Source organism: Phalacrocorax aristotelis, chromosome 9, assembly GCF_949628215.1.
Source record: "Phalacrocorax aristotelis chromosome 9, bGulAri2.1, whole genome shotgun sequence".
Lineage (NCBI taxonomy): Eukaryota > Metazoa > Chordata > Aves > Suliformes > Phalacrocoracidae > Phalacrocorax > Phalacrocorax aristotelis.
Window position 1 is genome coordinate 26,849,225 of NC_134284.1, and position 17,469 is coordinate 26,866,693.

The 17,469-nt window shown below is 38.9% G+C and overlaps 1 protein-coding gene across 10 annotated transcripts in view; it reads left to right on the top strand.

The window, feature by feature from the left end:
- The window catches only part of MARK3 (microtubule affinity regulating kinase 3), a 65,181-nt gene that overhangs the window by 26,416 nt on the left and 21,296 nt on the right, over positions 1-17,469 (top strand). For all 10 annotated transcript variants that reach the window (XM_075103994.1, XM_075103986.1, XM_075103990.1 and 7 more), the window contains 10 exons: positions 132-180; positions 897-962; positions 3,478-3,548; positions 8,958-9,014; positions 9,961-10,197; positions 10,289-10,408; positions 12,306-12,405; positions 12,672-12,784; positions 13,564-13,717; positions 15,451-15,668. In XM_075103994.1, coding sequence (XP_074960095.1) covers positions 132-180; positions 897-962; positions 3,478-3,548; positions 8,958-9,014; positions 9,961-10,197; positions 10,289-10,408; positions 12,306-12,405; positions 12,672-12,784; positions 13,564-13,717; positions 15,451-15,668 — 1,185 coding nt within the window. The remainder of the gene's footprint in view (positions 1-131; positions 181-896; positions 963-3,477; positions 3,549-8,957; positions 9,015-9,960; positions 10,198-10,288; positions 10,409-12,305; positions 12,406-12,671; positions 12,785-13,563; positions 13,718-15,450; positions 15,669-17,469) is intronic.

Sequence of the window (17,469 nt, forward strand, 5' to 3'; positions counted from 1 at the left end):
GTGCTTATTTCATGAACTTCATTGAAATGCTAATAGTAATGTTTGTTTAAATAAGTATATCAAAATGATAATGCTTTAGGAAGAATGGGTATTATCTATTTCATTAATTTATTCCGTGTTTTATATTTCAGCTCTTCAGAGAAGTAAGAATAATGAAGATCTTAAATCATCCAAATATAGGTACCTTGTTTCTTTCACATAATTTCCAACTCTGGAGAAACGTCAGCTTTTCCACTGTTAAAATTGTTGTGGTATGAGTTTAAAAGATGACTCTACACTAAGGTGTCAATTTACTGTAAATTAGCAGTAATAAATACTTTTTCAGAGCTGTGTGTTACAAATGTGTTTTGGTCCCCTTTGCACAAAACTGTTATTTGCATAGCTAACTGATAATTTTGCTCCTTTTGAGTATAGTATTGATTTTGACTGAATTCAGGCTCTCATTAAAAATAAGTATGTACCAGAATCAAGAAGCGGTCAAGAAATTGTGTGGGAATGTACATTTAAATGATGTAGTAGTATTATTGGACTGTCAGCAAACTGTCTTGATAACTCAGTTGTCACCATGTGTGCCATTTCAGTGCATAAAAATGGCTATTGCTGATGCTCAAGTCTGTGGAAGTTCTGCTTAATTTAATTGTTTTTCCCATGTAACAGAAGCAAAATATTGTTTCTTGAGAACATGTTGTTCTATATGAGTTGACCAAATGTGTTACAGTATTTTCCATTTAGGAGCATTAGACAGAAAAATCTTTAGAGTAATAGTCTGATATTGTCTAGCAGCAAGCAAATAGGTTTGTGGTTTTGTTTTTTGTTTCTCTGACAGAATTCTCTGTGGGGTTAACTTAATACTTCTGCAACTAGTTAACTGATTAATAAATGGCTCTCTTTTGTAGTGAAACTATTTGAAGTCATTGAAACTGAAAAGACTCTCTATTTAATAATGGAATATGCAAGTGGGGGTGAGTACCTCTCTGCTGTGACGACACATTAGCAAATGGCCAAGGGGTAGAAAGCACTTGTTTTCTTTAAAGTTTTGCTTTCTTTTTGAGCAAATATTAATGACACTGTAGTGTTAAATCTTAAGCAAAATCTTTAATATATTCTCTGCGACTTCTTTGGGCAACATAATTAATTGTAACTTGTAAAACCAGCTTCAGAACTTATTGCAACTCGGTAACACTTGTTTTCTTTTCACAACTCAAATTTAATGGGAATCTTTATTTAGGCATCGATTGTTCCTGTCCATAACAAAAGCCAGCCTTCTGAATTTATTGTATTCAGCTCCCTACTTCTGGTGTCCTATTTTGTATATTTGGTAAAAACATGTTCAGGTGAAACATTCCACTGTTTAACTGTTGCTTTCAAAAGAACAAGTACTGCAACTTCTGTTTTTCAGATGTTGATGACATTTGACATACCGTAATTAAAGATCTTCTACTGTCTAGAATTGTTAGGCTTAGCTTTATGCCGTTTTAGGAGGACTTAAACATTTATTCCTGATTGCGGAGGTGGGGAAAGCACACATTACGCAATGTCAGATATTTTCACTGGAGCTAGAATTAAGGTATTTGGTCTTAAGTTACTCCTTGCTGGCTAAAAACTAATAGCACTCAGTTTATCAATGTAACCCTTCAGCATCAGCAGCTGGGAATCTCAAATAGTTGAGGCTTTTCTTTAGTTTTGGGAGGGAGATACAGAGACTTCTTTCCAAAGAAAATCAACATTGAATTCCAACTCTAGATTATGTGAAGTTTAACGAATTACTCTAAATCGGGTAATGATTCTCTGCCTGCCTGTGTTCTCTTCTAACAGCTCCCTAAATGCTCAGCCAAGATTTGTCTGAATAGAAACAAAGGTGGTAAAATACCGTTAAAATATTGGCTAGTACAGGTGTTTGTGGAGGCACCTCTGTGCTGTTTGATGGTATTAGACTTAAAAGTGAAGTCCTGTTGCCATCTAGTGATTAGCTTCTAGGAGGTGTAAGGGCCAGCTGCTTTCTAAACCAGTGGGGATCTTAGTGTAATAGAGAGATACATACTGCACTGGTCTAAAAGGCTGTGAGCAGTACCCCTTGCACATGCCGTGTTGTGCAAGACAGGAGTGGCTGGTAATCTCCGTGGCAGGCATCAGTTCCCCGTATTTTTTCTCTGTCAGGGTACTGGTCACGCATGATGTATATGAACAGTGTGACTGCAGGATAAAGACACTATTGCTACAACTGCAATGCTTGGCATAAATTGGGGATAATTCTCTCTCTGGTGTCATTTTCCCTGAATTGTGAAGAAGTATTCAGGTTTGTTCCTTCAAGATTTTTAAAGAAACAGCTGTGAAATACAGCTGAGTTATCCAAGTTGAAATTAAATAATACACTACAGTAGGGCTATTTTGTACAAACTCCTGATATTCCCTCAGATTATTCAGTTGTTGCTTTTCCTGCTATATGACTCTGGGTTTTTTATTCAAATTTGGTGTAGTTGCTTCTTTTCAAAAATAGATGTGAAGTTACTCGCTCTTTCCTTGTGAGGTGGCTGTCTACAAGACAGTGTTTTCTTGCTCAGTAGAGAATATTTAGATATTTGATCCACTCCTAATGTTTTTATTTTGTATATTAGTGAAGAATTTTTAAAACTGCGTACTAATCTGTGTTTGTAGGAGGTCTTATGTATGTAACTATTGGGTTTTAGTAAAGAATCTCCCATGCTCTCACACGCATGTCAGTGATTCATGGGTCAGTTGGCTGAATCTAAAGCTCAAACACTGTAGTCTGTATTGACAGGCTATAAAATGACTGGATTAATTGAAGTGGGGAAAAAACCCAAAACACCACAGATGTTTTGTACTGCTTTAGTAATCTCCTTTAGTTGTCCACGACCTACAACACTGGGTTGTTCAGGAGTAATCCTTCTCAGTATAACCTACAGATCTGATGGTTGTGTGATGGGTTGTGTCAGTGTGTGCTGTGCTCATTATTGTGACCTTCCCTGTGGGTACCTCTTCCAAGCCTAGGTTAAAGCTAAGATTTCTGATTTTGGTTAGAACATGTTTATACACATGCACAAAGAAAGATTCTACTGCTGGTATGACAATATTTACAAAATATCATAACATGTTTTCATATATGAAGGGATTTTTTTTCTGTGGGGCAAAAGAAATCCTTGTGAGGAAGTCTGAAGGGGTACATGTCATCTTTATTTATAAAACAGAAGTATGCTGTTCAGTTTCTATCATAAATAATTGGAAGGAAATGTTTGGGGTTTTTTTCTATATACAGTCATTCTTTAAGTCTTATTATTGCCTTGTATAAGAGATGACAGTGCAGTAAATTACAAAGCAGTTGTGCCTTGTTCTCTTGGGCTAACCTGTAATCAAAAATTTGAAGTACAGTCATTCCAGTGAAGCTGCTGTGAGCAACTGCTAGAGAGGAATCTCTAGATTCTGAAATTGGCATTAATGTGTCTCATTATTGAATTGTAGGGGAAGTGTTTGACTATCTGGTTGCACATGGAAGAATGAAGGAAAAGGAGGCTAGAGCTAAATTTAGACAGGTATGTATAACATTCCTGTACATCAGTTTCCCCACCCCCGTTTTTAATGCTGAAACCAGTAAAATAGCTGTCCTTTGCATTTGACTTCTAGCAGTGTTCAGCATTTTGTGAACTTGTAGCCCCAAGTGAGAAAAGAACTTGGGTTACAGTAACACTTTGAAGGGGTTAGTAGTCCATTCAGTGGTGCTAGTTTCCTTAGTGCTTGTGTGCCAGCATGTCTGGGAGTGCCAGAACACAGTGACCGCTTGATTTGGAAGTGTATTCCGTTCCAAAATCCATTTCCTCTGGGTTGATTTCATATATCCTTAGTTCAGCCAATCTGTAACCTTTTGGAAAGTATTCAAACATAACAGGCTATGAACAGGGCAGTTTCAAAACGCAAGGCAATGCATGTAACAGCCATCCGTTCACATCCACCCGCTTACATGAAAAGATGTAGTTTAACAGTTGTTCTAAAAAGTCACGGAAAAGTAATTTCTAGGCTTGTTACATTAGCTTTCTTTATGATGGATAAGGTAGCCCTGCAAAGATGTTGGAATTTCATTGATCTGTAAAAAGCATTTCCACTCTACAGTAAAGCAATATTGAACATAACCAAATGTTTTTGCATAATTAATTAAAATACAATCTCTGCTCTTGCAGCATATAGAGTTTCATTTGCAGATCTGACTGGTCTGATATACTTTGTTTTCTGCTCTTGTGCAGAAATTTGTAAATGTCTATGTTATTTCTATCCCTTTGATCACTTGGATGACCTAGATAATGTTGTGAAAAGTAATAAATATCAAAATTATGCTCCTCCTTAATGACACTTGAAAATAACGAATAGGGACACGAGTGTTTTAGTGAATGCTCTGTAGGGGTTTTAAACTGGTGAATTGTGGCAATGACATGACAGTCAGTTTCACTGTTGGAAGGGGAGGCCCCAGCAGCTTCATTTAAGTGTAGCCATACAAAAGTAGAAGAAATTTGATATGAGACTTCCAGGAAATCGATTGACTTCCACAAAATGCGTTGTAAAGAAAACTTTCACACTTCTCTAGTGTGGGTAGTGTGACCAAAAGGAACAATTTGGGAATTAGGAAACTGTGCCACAACTGTTTTGTTCCCTCTGCCTCATACAGTAAGAATTGTGTGAAAGCAATATAAATAAAAAGCTCACAAGTACTGATGACAGTGAAGAATAGAAGTGTATTTAACCCAACATAAGGAGGCAACAAAAGCATTTCTGTGAAATCCTTGTTCCTTTGTTTTCTCTCATCTCTTTAAATCTTGGATTTACTCCCTCTAATCTTTTGGGGGGTGGGGAACCAACCAAAACATCCCCCAAAAAATCAGCTGCGAAGTTCATATCCCCAGAAGTGATTTGTGATTTGTGGAGTTACACAGCTTGATAGTAAGGAAAATTTTTCTTTAACAAAACTTTACATGTCTTTTCAAAGCTGATTCCCTCTCATATTCTGGCAGGTAGAGAACTTTCCTTTGTGATTGAGGGTTTCTGGTATGTGTTTCTGTGCTGTGTTGAAGTAGATGTGATGAGCTGTGGAGCAGTCGTTGCCACTTCAGCCATCTCTTCTAAATCCCAGACTGTTGCCGCCTTCTTTGTAAGGTCACTTGAAGAGCTTCAGAGTAACTTGAGAGGATTTGCTGTTCTCTCTGATATGAATGTTGAAAACTTCTGATATGGTTCTCTCCTCTTTGTCCTCAGTTTCTTTTATCAGGAGTGTGTGGAAAAAAATCTTGTGGTAATTCCACTGAAATTGCATGTTTGTTCAACAATTACCTATTTTTTTCTAACAATTTAGTGAAAACTTGTGGAAACAGGTCAAACGTGTTTTACAAGTACGCTTAGTGCTTAATTTTATGAGCTAATGTGGGTAGTACAGGATATATGTAACTTCATTTTTCAAGAACGAATGTGAAGGGGAAGAATTTAAAAGGTAGTTACCCGCTGAGCTGGGTATTTGACCCATCAAGAGCTGATTTCGTGCTTCAGATTCTCAGCTTGATTTTTCTTTTTTTTTTGTACTTCAGTAGACTAAATGCTGTTTGTAAAGATCTATGGATGGATCTGCTGAAACATACGGAAGTATGTTTTCTGTTTCTTGTAAGTCTTGTCTACTGGCACAGGCCTCTGTCCTCCCTCAACAGCTGACTTCCGGGCTACCAAGCTCAACCAATTTTAGAGGACCTTGATCTCAAAGATAGGAGGGTCTTGAGAGCTTCAAAGGCATGAGCATGTGGAAAAAGAGAGAACCATAGTAATAACCTGAGGAGAGAAACTATTGCATGACCATATTGCAGTTTGCTAGAGAGAAGAGCATACATGCAGGACAGAAGTCAGGAAACTTTGATCAGTGCTTGGCATTTATAATGTGCTAGGACTCTGACTGTGGGACAGTGTCAAAGGAAACTAGATCTTGCTGGGTTTGCAGGTCATAAAACTATTCATTTCACCTTACTGTAGTCCCAGAATAGCGTCGTATAGCTTCTAGCAATTGTTGGAGGGAGAATGCTCTCTGTAGACCTTTTATCTGATTCAGTGCAGCTGTTCTAAGGTTAGATAGGGATTTATGACATAATAGGGATTTTTTTTTTATTCACTAACTGGTTTAACAGACAGTGGCTCTCTTTAAACCAAAGAAACAGTTGTGCCATCGTATTGAGCTTAGTTCTTGCAATAGGTTGTATTATATCTTGTTTTCAGATCATGTTTCTTCTTTCAGTAGATGTGATTTCTGGATCAAACACATTTTATCTGAGGAGGCATTTCCTCTCTAGCAAGCAAAGAGCAGAATTTGGTAATTCTCCCTCTTTGCTTATTGAATAAATTTTTTTTGTCCATTTTGTAATGCATACTTAAGGTTTTTAGCAAGAAAAAAGAGTGTTAAAGAAGTGATCACGTTATTCCGATCACATTATTCCAATCACATTTGACAAGGAACACAGGAAAGGGTACAAACACTAAAAATACAGCCATGCTCTGCAGTTCTCCATTTCCAGCTCCTTTTGTGCAGCCACGTGTAAGAAATTCAAATCCAGAACATTTTGCATTCAAAATGTCACCTCTTTTTTTCTTCCCCTATTACAGGTTTCTAAGCAGTTCTGGTTCCATCTTATCATCCTTTTTCCATAGAAAAATCTGCCCATCTGGATAAGAATTAATGCAAAAAAAGGGAAGCCAGGACTAAGGGTAGGGGATTTCCTAAAATTCATGTGTATTACTTCCTTCTCTTTCTCTAGTGCAGCCAAATAGATCTGGTTTCCTTCAGTCTTCCCACTGTTTCCTTGTGGAAGTGGTTTAGAATTTTTGGTAGATGTTAGGACAGATCTTGGAAAATAAAAAAAAATTCCACAAAATACATCTTACTTGTATGTTCCAATTAAGAAACAAAATATTCTTTGCACTGTGGAAGGGACCTTGAGAGATCACTTATCTATCCTTTTGTCATGTAATCTTTATGATGAATGGTTTGTCTGTGTAGAGATAACTTGTTCTAACTTGTTCTTTAAAGCCTATGATTATACAGATTTTTTAAATCCCTCCCAAGAAATGTATTTCAATGCTTCAATTGTTACCTGTAGCAAAACGGTCTGCTGTTTCTCCCCCTCTTCACCCCACCTGCCAAACGGCAGCAAATTTCTCACACTCAAGTAGTTTGGGCGTGAGGGCGCTGTCAGTGAAAACAGTGACAGAAGGTGGAAGACAAGGGAGTCAATCCAGTGCAGCTATGCTTTGTGCTATTTTTCATTCAGTTTTGACTGCTGTTCTTCAATTATTAATGTTATACACATTGCATTATTTCTCTTCCATTTAGATTGGACTCACTTCTGCAGTCCTTGTGCTATCACATTGCAATGCAGCACAGTTCAAAAGCATCTCCAAAGGAAACTACTGCCTGATCATCTGCTAGACCTTACGCTCTTAGATAGTCAGAGTAAAAGCAGTTCAGGAGTGAGTGGTATAGTGCTGTGTCTCTGCAGCCTCTAATAAAACTTGAGGTGTTTGTCGTGCTGTCAGCCTTGGAAGCACCTGCAGAGTAAGCTTGTGACTGGTGCTAAAGTAATGGTAGTGGAGAGGAAAGGAAGGAAAACCAAAAGGATGGTACAAGCGGTGGCGTGGGAGCACTTCGGCAGTTTCAGTAACTGTAAAATGCTGAACTTGGTGTCTGAAAGAGGAACAAGCGAAACAGAATGAAATATTTCCATTCCCTGCACTTTCACCTTTTCATAGACTGCTTGGTTTTGAAGACGGCATTTTGCACCTGCATGATTCAATACTACAGGGGCACAAAGATTGTAACAACAGTGCTTAAGTTTAGAATACAAAATTGTCTGGTAGGTCAGGTCTTTGACCTACCAAGAACCTTACTTCCACTTCTTCTATATACTGAGGAGGAGAACCATTGCTCCTTACTAGTAGAGGAGGATCCTTACGCTAAGCTGGGCAGTCTGATCGTGAGTTATTATTTTGTAACAGTAATGACACCTCATTTTTCTGTGTTGGAAATTTTCTTAATCTTGAATGAAGACTGGAAATACATTTACTTAAGCATAGTTATTATATTGTTTTTATGTGCAGTTTCACTTCTTAAAGAAGTCATAGCATCTCTTTCAATCCTGACCACGTATGTGTGACAGTAAAATCTTTTCACCGCATTTGTGTTTGTGTAACAATAAGACTTTATCCAGCTTTTCCATACTTTTAGAGTTCTGCAACAATGCTTATGACTCAAAGCAATAATGTACTATGACACTGTACTGTGTAAATAGCTTATATTGTTTGCTATATAATGCAGGAAAAAAAAATATTTAGACATTATGATGGAAGAAATTTTTCCTTACACTTGAGGCAGTTTTTTCCATTGAGCTTGCTACTCTTGTACAATACACAATGTACAATAAACCATAGGCACTTAACAGCCCTCTGTCAGATGCACAGTTGCTTCTCACTGCATAAGTTTTGACAAACAAGCTGTTTCCCAGTATTTTCTCTAGTAGCTAAGCCCATTTCTTACTCTTTTGTCTTCATGCTGTGACATGAAAAATCACCTTTGAAGAGGGACTGGAAAACTTTGGTCTAGAGGGAAAGCTTTTATAGCTGTATGCAGTATTGGAATGGAAATACTTCAGTAACCTTTCTGAAAGTCATTGCTTCTACTGGTCTATAATTAGCCACACAGGAAAAACAAAATCCTCTTTCAAGTATAGTAGAAACCAAATAGATCAAATAACAAACACCTAAAGTATTTAACAGCTTTCTCTCAAATACGCTGGTCACTGTAGTTGGTTATGTAGCTCTGAGCGGATAAATACATGTCAACTTTAGTAATAAATGTTGAACATTTTGATTAAAACTTCTGTTTCTTTGAGATGTTACTTATATAATTGGGCTTGTTTTCTATCCAGATAGTATCTGCAGTGCAGTATTGCCATCAAAAGCATATTGTTCATAGAGATCTCAAGGTGAGTAGGAAAAAGTGTTAAGTGTGTGTGTCAGCTTCTGTACCTGTGGGTGTGACATTTATTGTGCCAATAAAATGTATAGTAAGCTTTCTGATTTTTTTCATGTGTTCTAGCAAGTTTTGGGGAATGTTTACAGTATAGAACCATTTCAAATAAAAGGAAGATGATTTGAAAGGTTTTTAAATATAGAAATTTAATGGCTGCTGAAAGATAGCCTCTCTGTGGTCACATTCAAACCTGATGCAGGTCAGTGTTAGCTGAGAGGTCTTTATAAAAAAAATAGTTTGATAGAGATACGACAAGTTTTGATCTTTTGGTTGTGAGCAGAATGAAAGAATGGATTACCAGTTGTGATGATGAAACAGAAGTATCGCTTCCTTGTAGCTTGGCATGAAATGGTATATCGCGTCTTTAAACTGTGCCTTTTATATTAATAATATTGCTACATAACTCATTCAAAATACCATAGCTTTGTAACTTTAAAAAAACCAGACAAACAAAACAAAAAAACCCCCAAACACCACCACCACCAAAAAAAACCAAAAAAACAAACCCGTGAAAGAAGTGTAAAGGTTATGTGTATTACCAAACTTCTGCAAGAAATGCCACAGAGAGTGTGAACAGTGAGATGATGTCTTGTTTTCTTTTTAATAGATCAAAAACATAAGTTACAGTAGCTCAGGATGCATTTCTATGGAGAAAACAGACCAATGGTAACACAGCTTTTAGGTAGCATAACAGCTCCCATAGTCTGAATCCGTTTTACAGAAATTTTTAAAATAGGGGATATGTGAATGATAGACTAAAGTATACCTAAAGACCTTGCAAGGAAGGGAGTGTTAACGATATTTCACCTTTTTGCATTTTAAGAATGAGTAGAACTGACAATGGTTTGTAAGACAAACTTAAAATACTTGATCTAAAATACTATTCTTTTTTTTTCCAGGCTGAAAATCTATTGCTAGATGCAGATATGAACATTAAAATAGCTGACTTTGGTTTTAGCAATGAGTTTACAGTCGGAAATAAACTGGATACCTTTTGTGGCAGCCCACCATATGCTGCTCCAGAGCTCTTTCAAGGGAAAAAATATGATGGACCTGAAGTAGACGTTTGGAGTTTAGGTGTTATTCTTTATACCCTTGTGAGTGGATCTCTTCCTTTTGACGGACAGAACTTAAAGGTGCGTTTTTGTGGAACATGTTGGGCATGCTTGCCTAATGTTTTAAGTGATTTGCTGCTTACAACTTGCTGTCTGTTCTTCTGTTACCAAGGAACTTAGAGAAAGAGTGCTAAGGGGAAAATACAGGATTCCTTTCTACATGTCCACAGACTGTGAAAACCTCCTCAAACGTTTCCTGGTGCTAAACCCAACAAAAAGAGGCACTCTAGAGGTAATGGCACAAATAAGGTGCATCAGAAAGCTAGACATTATATTTTGCAAACTATATTTTTGAGCTGTATCTTATTATTGTCATACCGTTCCTCAGTAGTACATTTGGAGGGGGGAGGTGTTGAGTAAAGCATGTGGCTTTTTTTTCTTTAAGATTTTGTTTGCTGGGGTTATGAGACACCTGACTCCACAGTTACTTTCCAGATGAATGTGAGACTACACTGCATATCATACAATCATAGAATGTCCTGAGCTGGAAGGGACCCACAAGGATCATTGAGCCCAACTCCTTTCCCTGCACAGCACAACCCCAAAATTCATACCATGTGTCTGAGGGCGTTGTCCAAGTGCTTCTTTAATATCGTCAGGCTTGGTGCCATGACTGCCTCCCTGGGGAGCCTCTGGGTGAAGAATCTTTTCCTAATATCCAACTTAAACCTCCCCAGGCACATCTTCCAGCCATTCCCTTGGGTCCATTGGTCACCAGAGAGAAGAAATCAGCAGCTGCCCTGTCTCCTCCCCTTGTGAGGAAGCCGCAGACTGTGATGAGGTCTGCCCCCAGTCTCCTCTTCTCCAGGCTGAACAAACCAAGTGACTTAAGCTGCTCCTCATAGGGTTTGTCCTCTAAACCCTTCACCAGCTTCATGGCCCTCGTCTGGACGCTCTCCAGTAGCTTTATATCCTTAATGTACTGTGGCGCCCAAAATTGCACACAGTACTTGAGGTGAGGCTGCACCAGAGCAGAGCAGGACAATCACCTCCCTCGACTGGCTGCAATGCAGGGCTTGATGCATCCCAGGACTCAGTTGGCCCTCTTGACTGCCAGGGCACACTGTTGGCTCATTTCAGCTTGCCATTGACCAGAACTCCCGGGTAACTCTCTGCAGGGCTGTTCTCCAGCCTGTCGTTCCCCAGTCTGTATGTACATCGAGGGTTGCCGTGCCTCAGGTGCTCTTGTTAAACTTCATATGGTTGGTGATTACCCAGCTCTCCAGTCTGTCCAGATCTCTGCAGGGCCTGTCTGCCCTCAAGAGGGTCAACAGCTCCTCCCAATTTTCTGTCATCAGCAAACTTAATTAGTATTCCTTCAACTGCTGCATCCAAGTCATTTACGAAGAGATTAAAGAGTACCGACCCCAAGACAGATCCCTGGGGAACCCTGCTAGTGACTGGCCACCAGCCCAATGTAACCCCATTTACTCTGTCCCTTTGAGCCTGACCTGTCAGTCAATTGCTCACCCATCACATTATGTGTTTATCCAGCTGTCTGTTGGACATTTTGTCCAGGAGGATACTGTGAGAGACAGTATCAAAAGCTTTACTGAAATCCAAAAAGATCACATCAACTGGCTTCCCTTGGTCAACTAGTGGGTAACTTTGTCATAGAAGGAAATCAAGTTTGTTAGGCAGGACTTTCCCCTTGTGAACCCATGCTGTCTGGGACCAATGACTGCATTGTCTTTCAGGTGTTATTTTTCAATAACTCCCAGAATAATCTTCTCCATAACTTTACCAGGCACAGAAGTGAGACTGACAGGCCTGTAGTTACCAGAGTCATTCCTGTTGCCCTTGAAGACTGGGACAATGTTTGCAGGCTCCCAGTCGAGCCTGGACCTACTAGACTTGTCAGAGTTGTCACACTGCTCTTGGTCAGTGTTACGGGCTTTTAGCTTTCAGCTATGTGCTAGAATACAGCTGATTGGGAAGCAGATTGGCTTGATGTGCATTGTTGATTATCTTCACTAGAGCAAAACAAAACTGAGTAGGTGCTGGGGCCTGTTCTGGAAAAGAAAAATCAGAAAATGCCTTAGTGTTCGGTAGGTGGGGGGGAGTTCTTTCAACAGCTCGTTTTCTTTGCTGGTAAGTGTATTGTATTAACAAACCCCTTTCTTTTATAGCAAATTATGAAGGACAGGTGGATCAATGCAGGGCATGAGGAGGATGAACTTAAACCTTTTGTTGAACCAGAACTAGACATCTCGGACCAGAAAAGAATAGGTAATCAAGTATTTTTCAGAGCATGATACTGTTTGCGTGATATGGGTGGTGGTGTTGTGGTTCATGTCCCATCCCCCCCGTGTTTGTTTGCCATTTGGAAGAAGTAACTAATCTTTTAATATTAATATTTCATCAGGCTTATGGTCTCACACTTAATCATTTTGTTTAATTCTTTAAATGTTCCATTTTTTCTCTTGAACTTAAACACTTAGCCAGCCTAAACATCAGAGTGTTTCTGTTAACTTAGAGTGTTTTTTTGTTTTTAGATATTATGGTAGGCATGGGATATTCTCAAGAAGAAATTCAAGAATCCCTTAGTAAAATGAAGTATGATGAAATCACAGCTACATACTTACTGCTAGGAAGGAAATCATCAGAGGTAAGTACCATTCTTACAAATGCAAAGAAACAAAGGAATCAAAGCGTCCTTAGCAAAGTTACAAGCAAAAATTAAGTCAGTAACTACAGCTGTTGGGTTCCTGCACAGAAGTCCGTTACACTTAAAATCACATTATTCTAATCATCAGTGTCAACTGTCCAAATGATGCTGTCTCTGTTCTCACCCTAATCTGAGTCAGTAAACTCTTGCCTTTAGGCTCCCCAAAACTACCGTGTTTGCTCAGGCGTTACTCCTCTGAAGGACTTTGCTTGCTGGTTACTGTCCTGTCTAGTCTAGGAGCTCAAGTGTGAATGTGCCAGCTCTAAATATTTTAAGAGAACCAAGGAGCAGGACCAGTCAACCTAAAAAAGTTCTTGCATTGTAGATTACCTTTTCGTATGATGCTGAGAAGGCTCAGCATCAGTAAGCTGCTCTTAATTCCGCTGCTGCAGGAGTTGGTGTGGTGTCTTCTACTAAATATATCCTCTCTTCCTATTAAAATCTTAGAGCTCTGAGAAGAGAGGACTGAAAGTAGAGATGGATTTTCTTTATCTGCTTGTCCTTTGAGGAGCTGCAGATTCCACTGAGTTTCATCTAAGACAGTTGCACAAGAACCTAAGAGAAGTAGGGGCCTCTGAGCAACTTCCTTGCTGTCACAAAATTTCCTATGTACCAGAGCCATCTTCCTTCTGCCTCCCTGTTACTGCTCCCATAATGTGGTGGATGTTTAATTTGTTTTGTCTGAAGTCCTTGTTTTAATATTCTCATTTGTATTGTAGTTGGATGCAAGTGATTCAAGCTCCAGCAGCAATCTTTCACTTGCCAAAGTTAGGCCAAGTAGTGATCTTAATAATAGCACTGGACAATCTCCTCATCACAAAGTTCAGAGAAGCATATCTTCTAGCCAGAAACAGCGGCGGTACAGTGATCACGGTGAGCAATTCTCATTTTCAGTGTTGCGGAATATAGTGGCTTCCAGTTTAATTCGGTTTCTGAATTTGTCTCCATCCCCCAGAGGGAGGTGTCACCAGGAGGGTGACAGCAGTATAGCTCACAGCTTTGTGATTAAATAATTTACTGAATAACTAAGTATTTTTTGATTAGTTTTGTTATAAAGCCATCAAAAACAACTTCTAGAGGAATGCTGAATACACCAACTTAATTCTCTCATTCTGCCTTGTGTCATCCTTTGCATTCCTGACCACTCCTGACTCTGCTGGGAAAGTCTTGTTACACAAATTGAAGAGAATGTTGCAACCCCTTTTTTCATGAAAAGCCCAGCACTCCTCCCCCATGCTCTTGTGTGTCTGTTCAGCTTTTGTTTTCTTTTGACGCTAGTAGGTCAGCTTGTGTCTAAAACTTGGAAGAAATGTCAGTTTGCCAATATTTTTTGTTTCCTGAGGGTAGTGTCACCTGATTGTCCTGCAGGAAATAAATTTCTAAAGATCAGTGACTCAAACAGACTTAGCACTCTTCTGCTTAATGAGTGCAGGATAGTAGCTTAGGGTTTTCTAAATAACTTAAACATACTCCTGCCCAGACACTAACTCATAAAAGGAATCTCTGTTTAGGCCTACTTTTAAATACCTCAAGTGCATTCAGAGGTTGCCTTCCTTGGAGAGTCTCCTGTAATGCCGGTTATTGTGTTTCATAGTGCTTCAAATCTATATATATAAAAAAAGATATATTTTAATGCATTTTTATGTGTGTGTATATACATACACTTTTTGATCCATTATTAAAACGCTAACTACAAAGATGATGTATCTTCATGTATCCTCTTCTGAGGAGGTATAATTGAGACAGCAGAACGCATCTTTCCAGTGTCTGGGATCCTGTTAAAGCAGGAGGAAGCTTGGGACTGTTGAAGGGGCTGCCTCATTCTCAGGTGTTCCTGGCATACCCGGGGAGGCTGGTGGCAAACTGCTGCTCCTCCTGTGCCATTCCAGAAGTGCAGTCTGCTGGCTGTTAGTGCTGCTGGTGGTCCAGGGTTGTGTCACCACCTACCTGCCTCAACAGCCCAATTTTATCAGAAATTGGCTTGAACAGTATGTGCCAGGTTTGTGCTGATGAAGGATCCTCTGATTTGAATGAGAGTCAGTTAGATTCCTAAGGGTTTTTTCCTACCAAGCTAAACCAGTGCCAGTACTCAAACACCAGAAGACTCCATAAAATTTGTAATTCTTTCATGGAAATCAAGTAACATCTTTGCCTGATGAATTGCAAGAATTGTCTGTTATTATGGCCCTCTTGTCCTTAGCAAGGTAAACAGAAGAGTTACGTATCTTTGAATTGTGATAAAAGGGGAAGCCTTACTAGAGTTGACTTGAATATCAAATCTGTCGGATTTTATTATGAAGTGGGAGGCCTTGCTTCAGAGTGTCATGTCCATGTGTCGTCATGGCCTCCCTCCTGTCCACTTCACCCTTGAAGAGGGGGAGCAAAAAAAAGAAAAATTTGGAAAGTGTTCTGGTTTTCACTAAACTTTACTGTCTTCTGAAACATGTGTATTTCAATAATTAAATAATTACCTTTTTGCAGCTCTGATTTCCAGTGTTGATTATTTTGATTCTTGTGTGTGAATACATTTCCATTGTAGGGAAGAATAGCTACTGGACTCCTGAGAAGAAAAAACCTCCTTCTGTTTCTTTTCTTTGTTTTTTAAGCTGGACCCTCCATCCCCTCAGTAGTGGCGTATCCCAAAAGAAGCCAGACTAGTACTACAGACAGTGACCTCAAAGAGGAAGGAATTCAGTCAAGAAAATCCAGCAGTAGTGCTGTTGCAGGAAGAGGAATTGCACCAGCTAGTCCAATGCTTGGAAATGCCAGCAATCCCAATAAGGCTGATATTCCTGAACGTAAGAAAAGTTCGGCTGTTCCTAGTGTAAGTAGAAATGCTTATTTATCAAAACCATTAAATGTTTTTGAGGGATGAAAAAGTGTTAAACGTGTGATTTATCAGTGGTGTTGGTTTTACTTTTCATCGAGAGTAAATGTAGGTATTTCATATCTTGCCTTTTTTTCCCCCCCTTCATCGGTCAGCTACTCAAGTTACCTGTTAATATTCCTGAAGTAGTTAGTAAGTATTAGTAATTAGTACTAGCAGCTGTTAGTGAACAAACATAATATGGGTATAAAAAAAAATCATCATATTAAAAAAAAACCAAACCCAAAACAACCAAACTCAACTCAGGGCTGTTTCCTGAAATTTTTTATGAGTTATTTCTGGTATCACCAGCTACTCTTCTGTGGCATCTTGTACAAAAGAACGAAATCTCTATTTGTATTACTCTATAGTTTCGTACATTTAAGGAACCACCTAATATTTGTTCTCAAACAGGCTATTCCAAGTCAAAGTTATGTATAGTAAGATTATCAAACAAATGTAGCTCTAAAAACTATTCAAAGGTTTATTTTGACCTGTGTTTAAAAGCAGTGTGCCTGGCTTTTACCCTTGTGGGCTTCCCCCATCCACTCCTAAACCCCAACAACAAAAAAAACCACTGTAAGGTGTATAACTAGTGAATTTTCAGTGTCCAGCAGTAGGCAGTGAGCTGAAAGAAAGAAAATCCTGTGTTCGGTTTGGCTTTAACATGCATACTCCCTGGTGCCTCCCTCTGAGGTGAAGTTGGAAATCTGTTTTCATATAACTCTTGAGTCTTGTAACATTTAATTTCTAAAATTTTGGGATTTTGTATTTAAAAACTTCCTTCTTTTCGGAAGGCATAACTTCCCAGCCATTTATTCAACTTGCAGTGGAATTATTTTTTTGTTTTGGTTTGGTTTTTGTTTTGCTTCGTTAAACTTATCCCACAAAGCCGGCGTATTTGGTCATGTACTCAGCACCATTACTTACAACAAATGAGAACAGAACTTCCTGAGCTCCCAGCTTTTTGACAGTCTGAAGCAAAAGAAGTAAAATAAGATTTGTTTTACTTTATTGGCTCTGCATTGTCAGTTGGCTCAGTGGCTGATAGTGACTTGGCTGGAGGATTTCAGTCAGAGATTCTCTGGAAAGACACTTCTACTGCAGCAGCTGTTATTCATAAATGTGAACAAGGGCTTATGATTCTGGGGGACACTTCTTTGATTTTTGTGGTCCTCTGCCCTTTCCTGCTTGGTTTTTGATCAGTCCAGAAACCGAAGGAAAAAAAAATGAAGTTTTTTCTTCTTCACAACAGTTCTTAGATACTGAGTCTCAAAATGGTAGAATAATCAAATTGGTTTTGTCTGAGATGAGACTTCAGTTAGCATACTGTACTGCCTCATTCAAGAGCTTTGCATTACAGTTACAACATAATTTACATTTAACATCTTTAGTATTGTGATCAGCTGTGCTACACCACTCCCAAATCCTGGGGATTTATTCCAGTACTCTTATTTCAAATTTCATACTACTGTAGCTGAAATAAAATCTCAGATCATAAAGATAGGATACTTCTCTCTTCTGATTCAGTGTGCAACTGATCCGACTGATCTTTTACAAGCAGTGGTCAAGGTGGTGAACATGGAATCAGACTTACGATGTCAATCATTTAGTTTTTTAAATTGTTTATAGCTCTTCATGTCAGACTGAGCAAACTCACCCCCCCACCCCCAACTAGAGATTAGTCTTTTGCTTTCTGGCTGGGGATGGAGGGAAGCAGTGACTTTTTACACAATTCCTGGACCTGATTAGGGAGTTT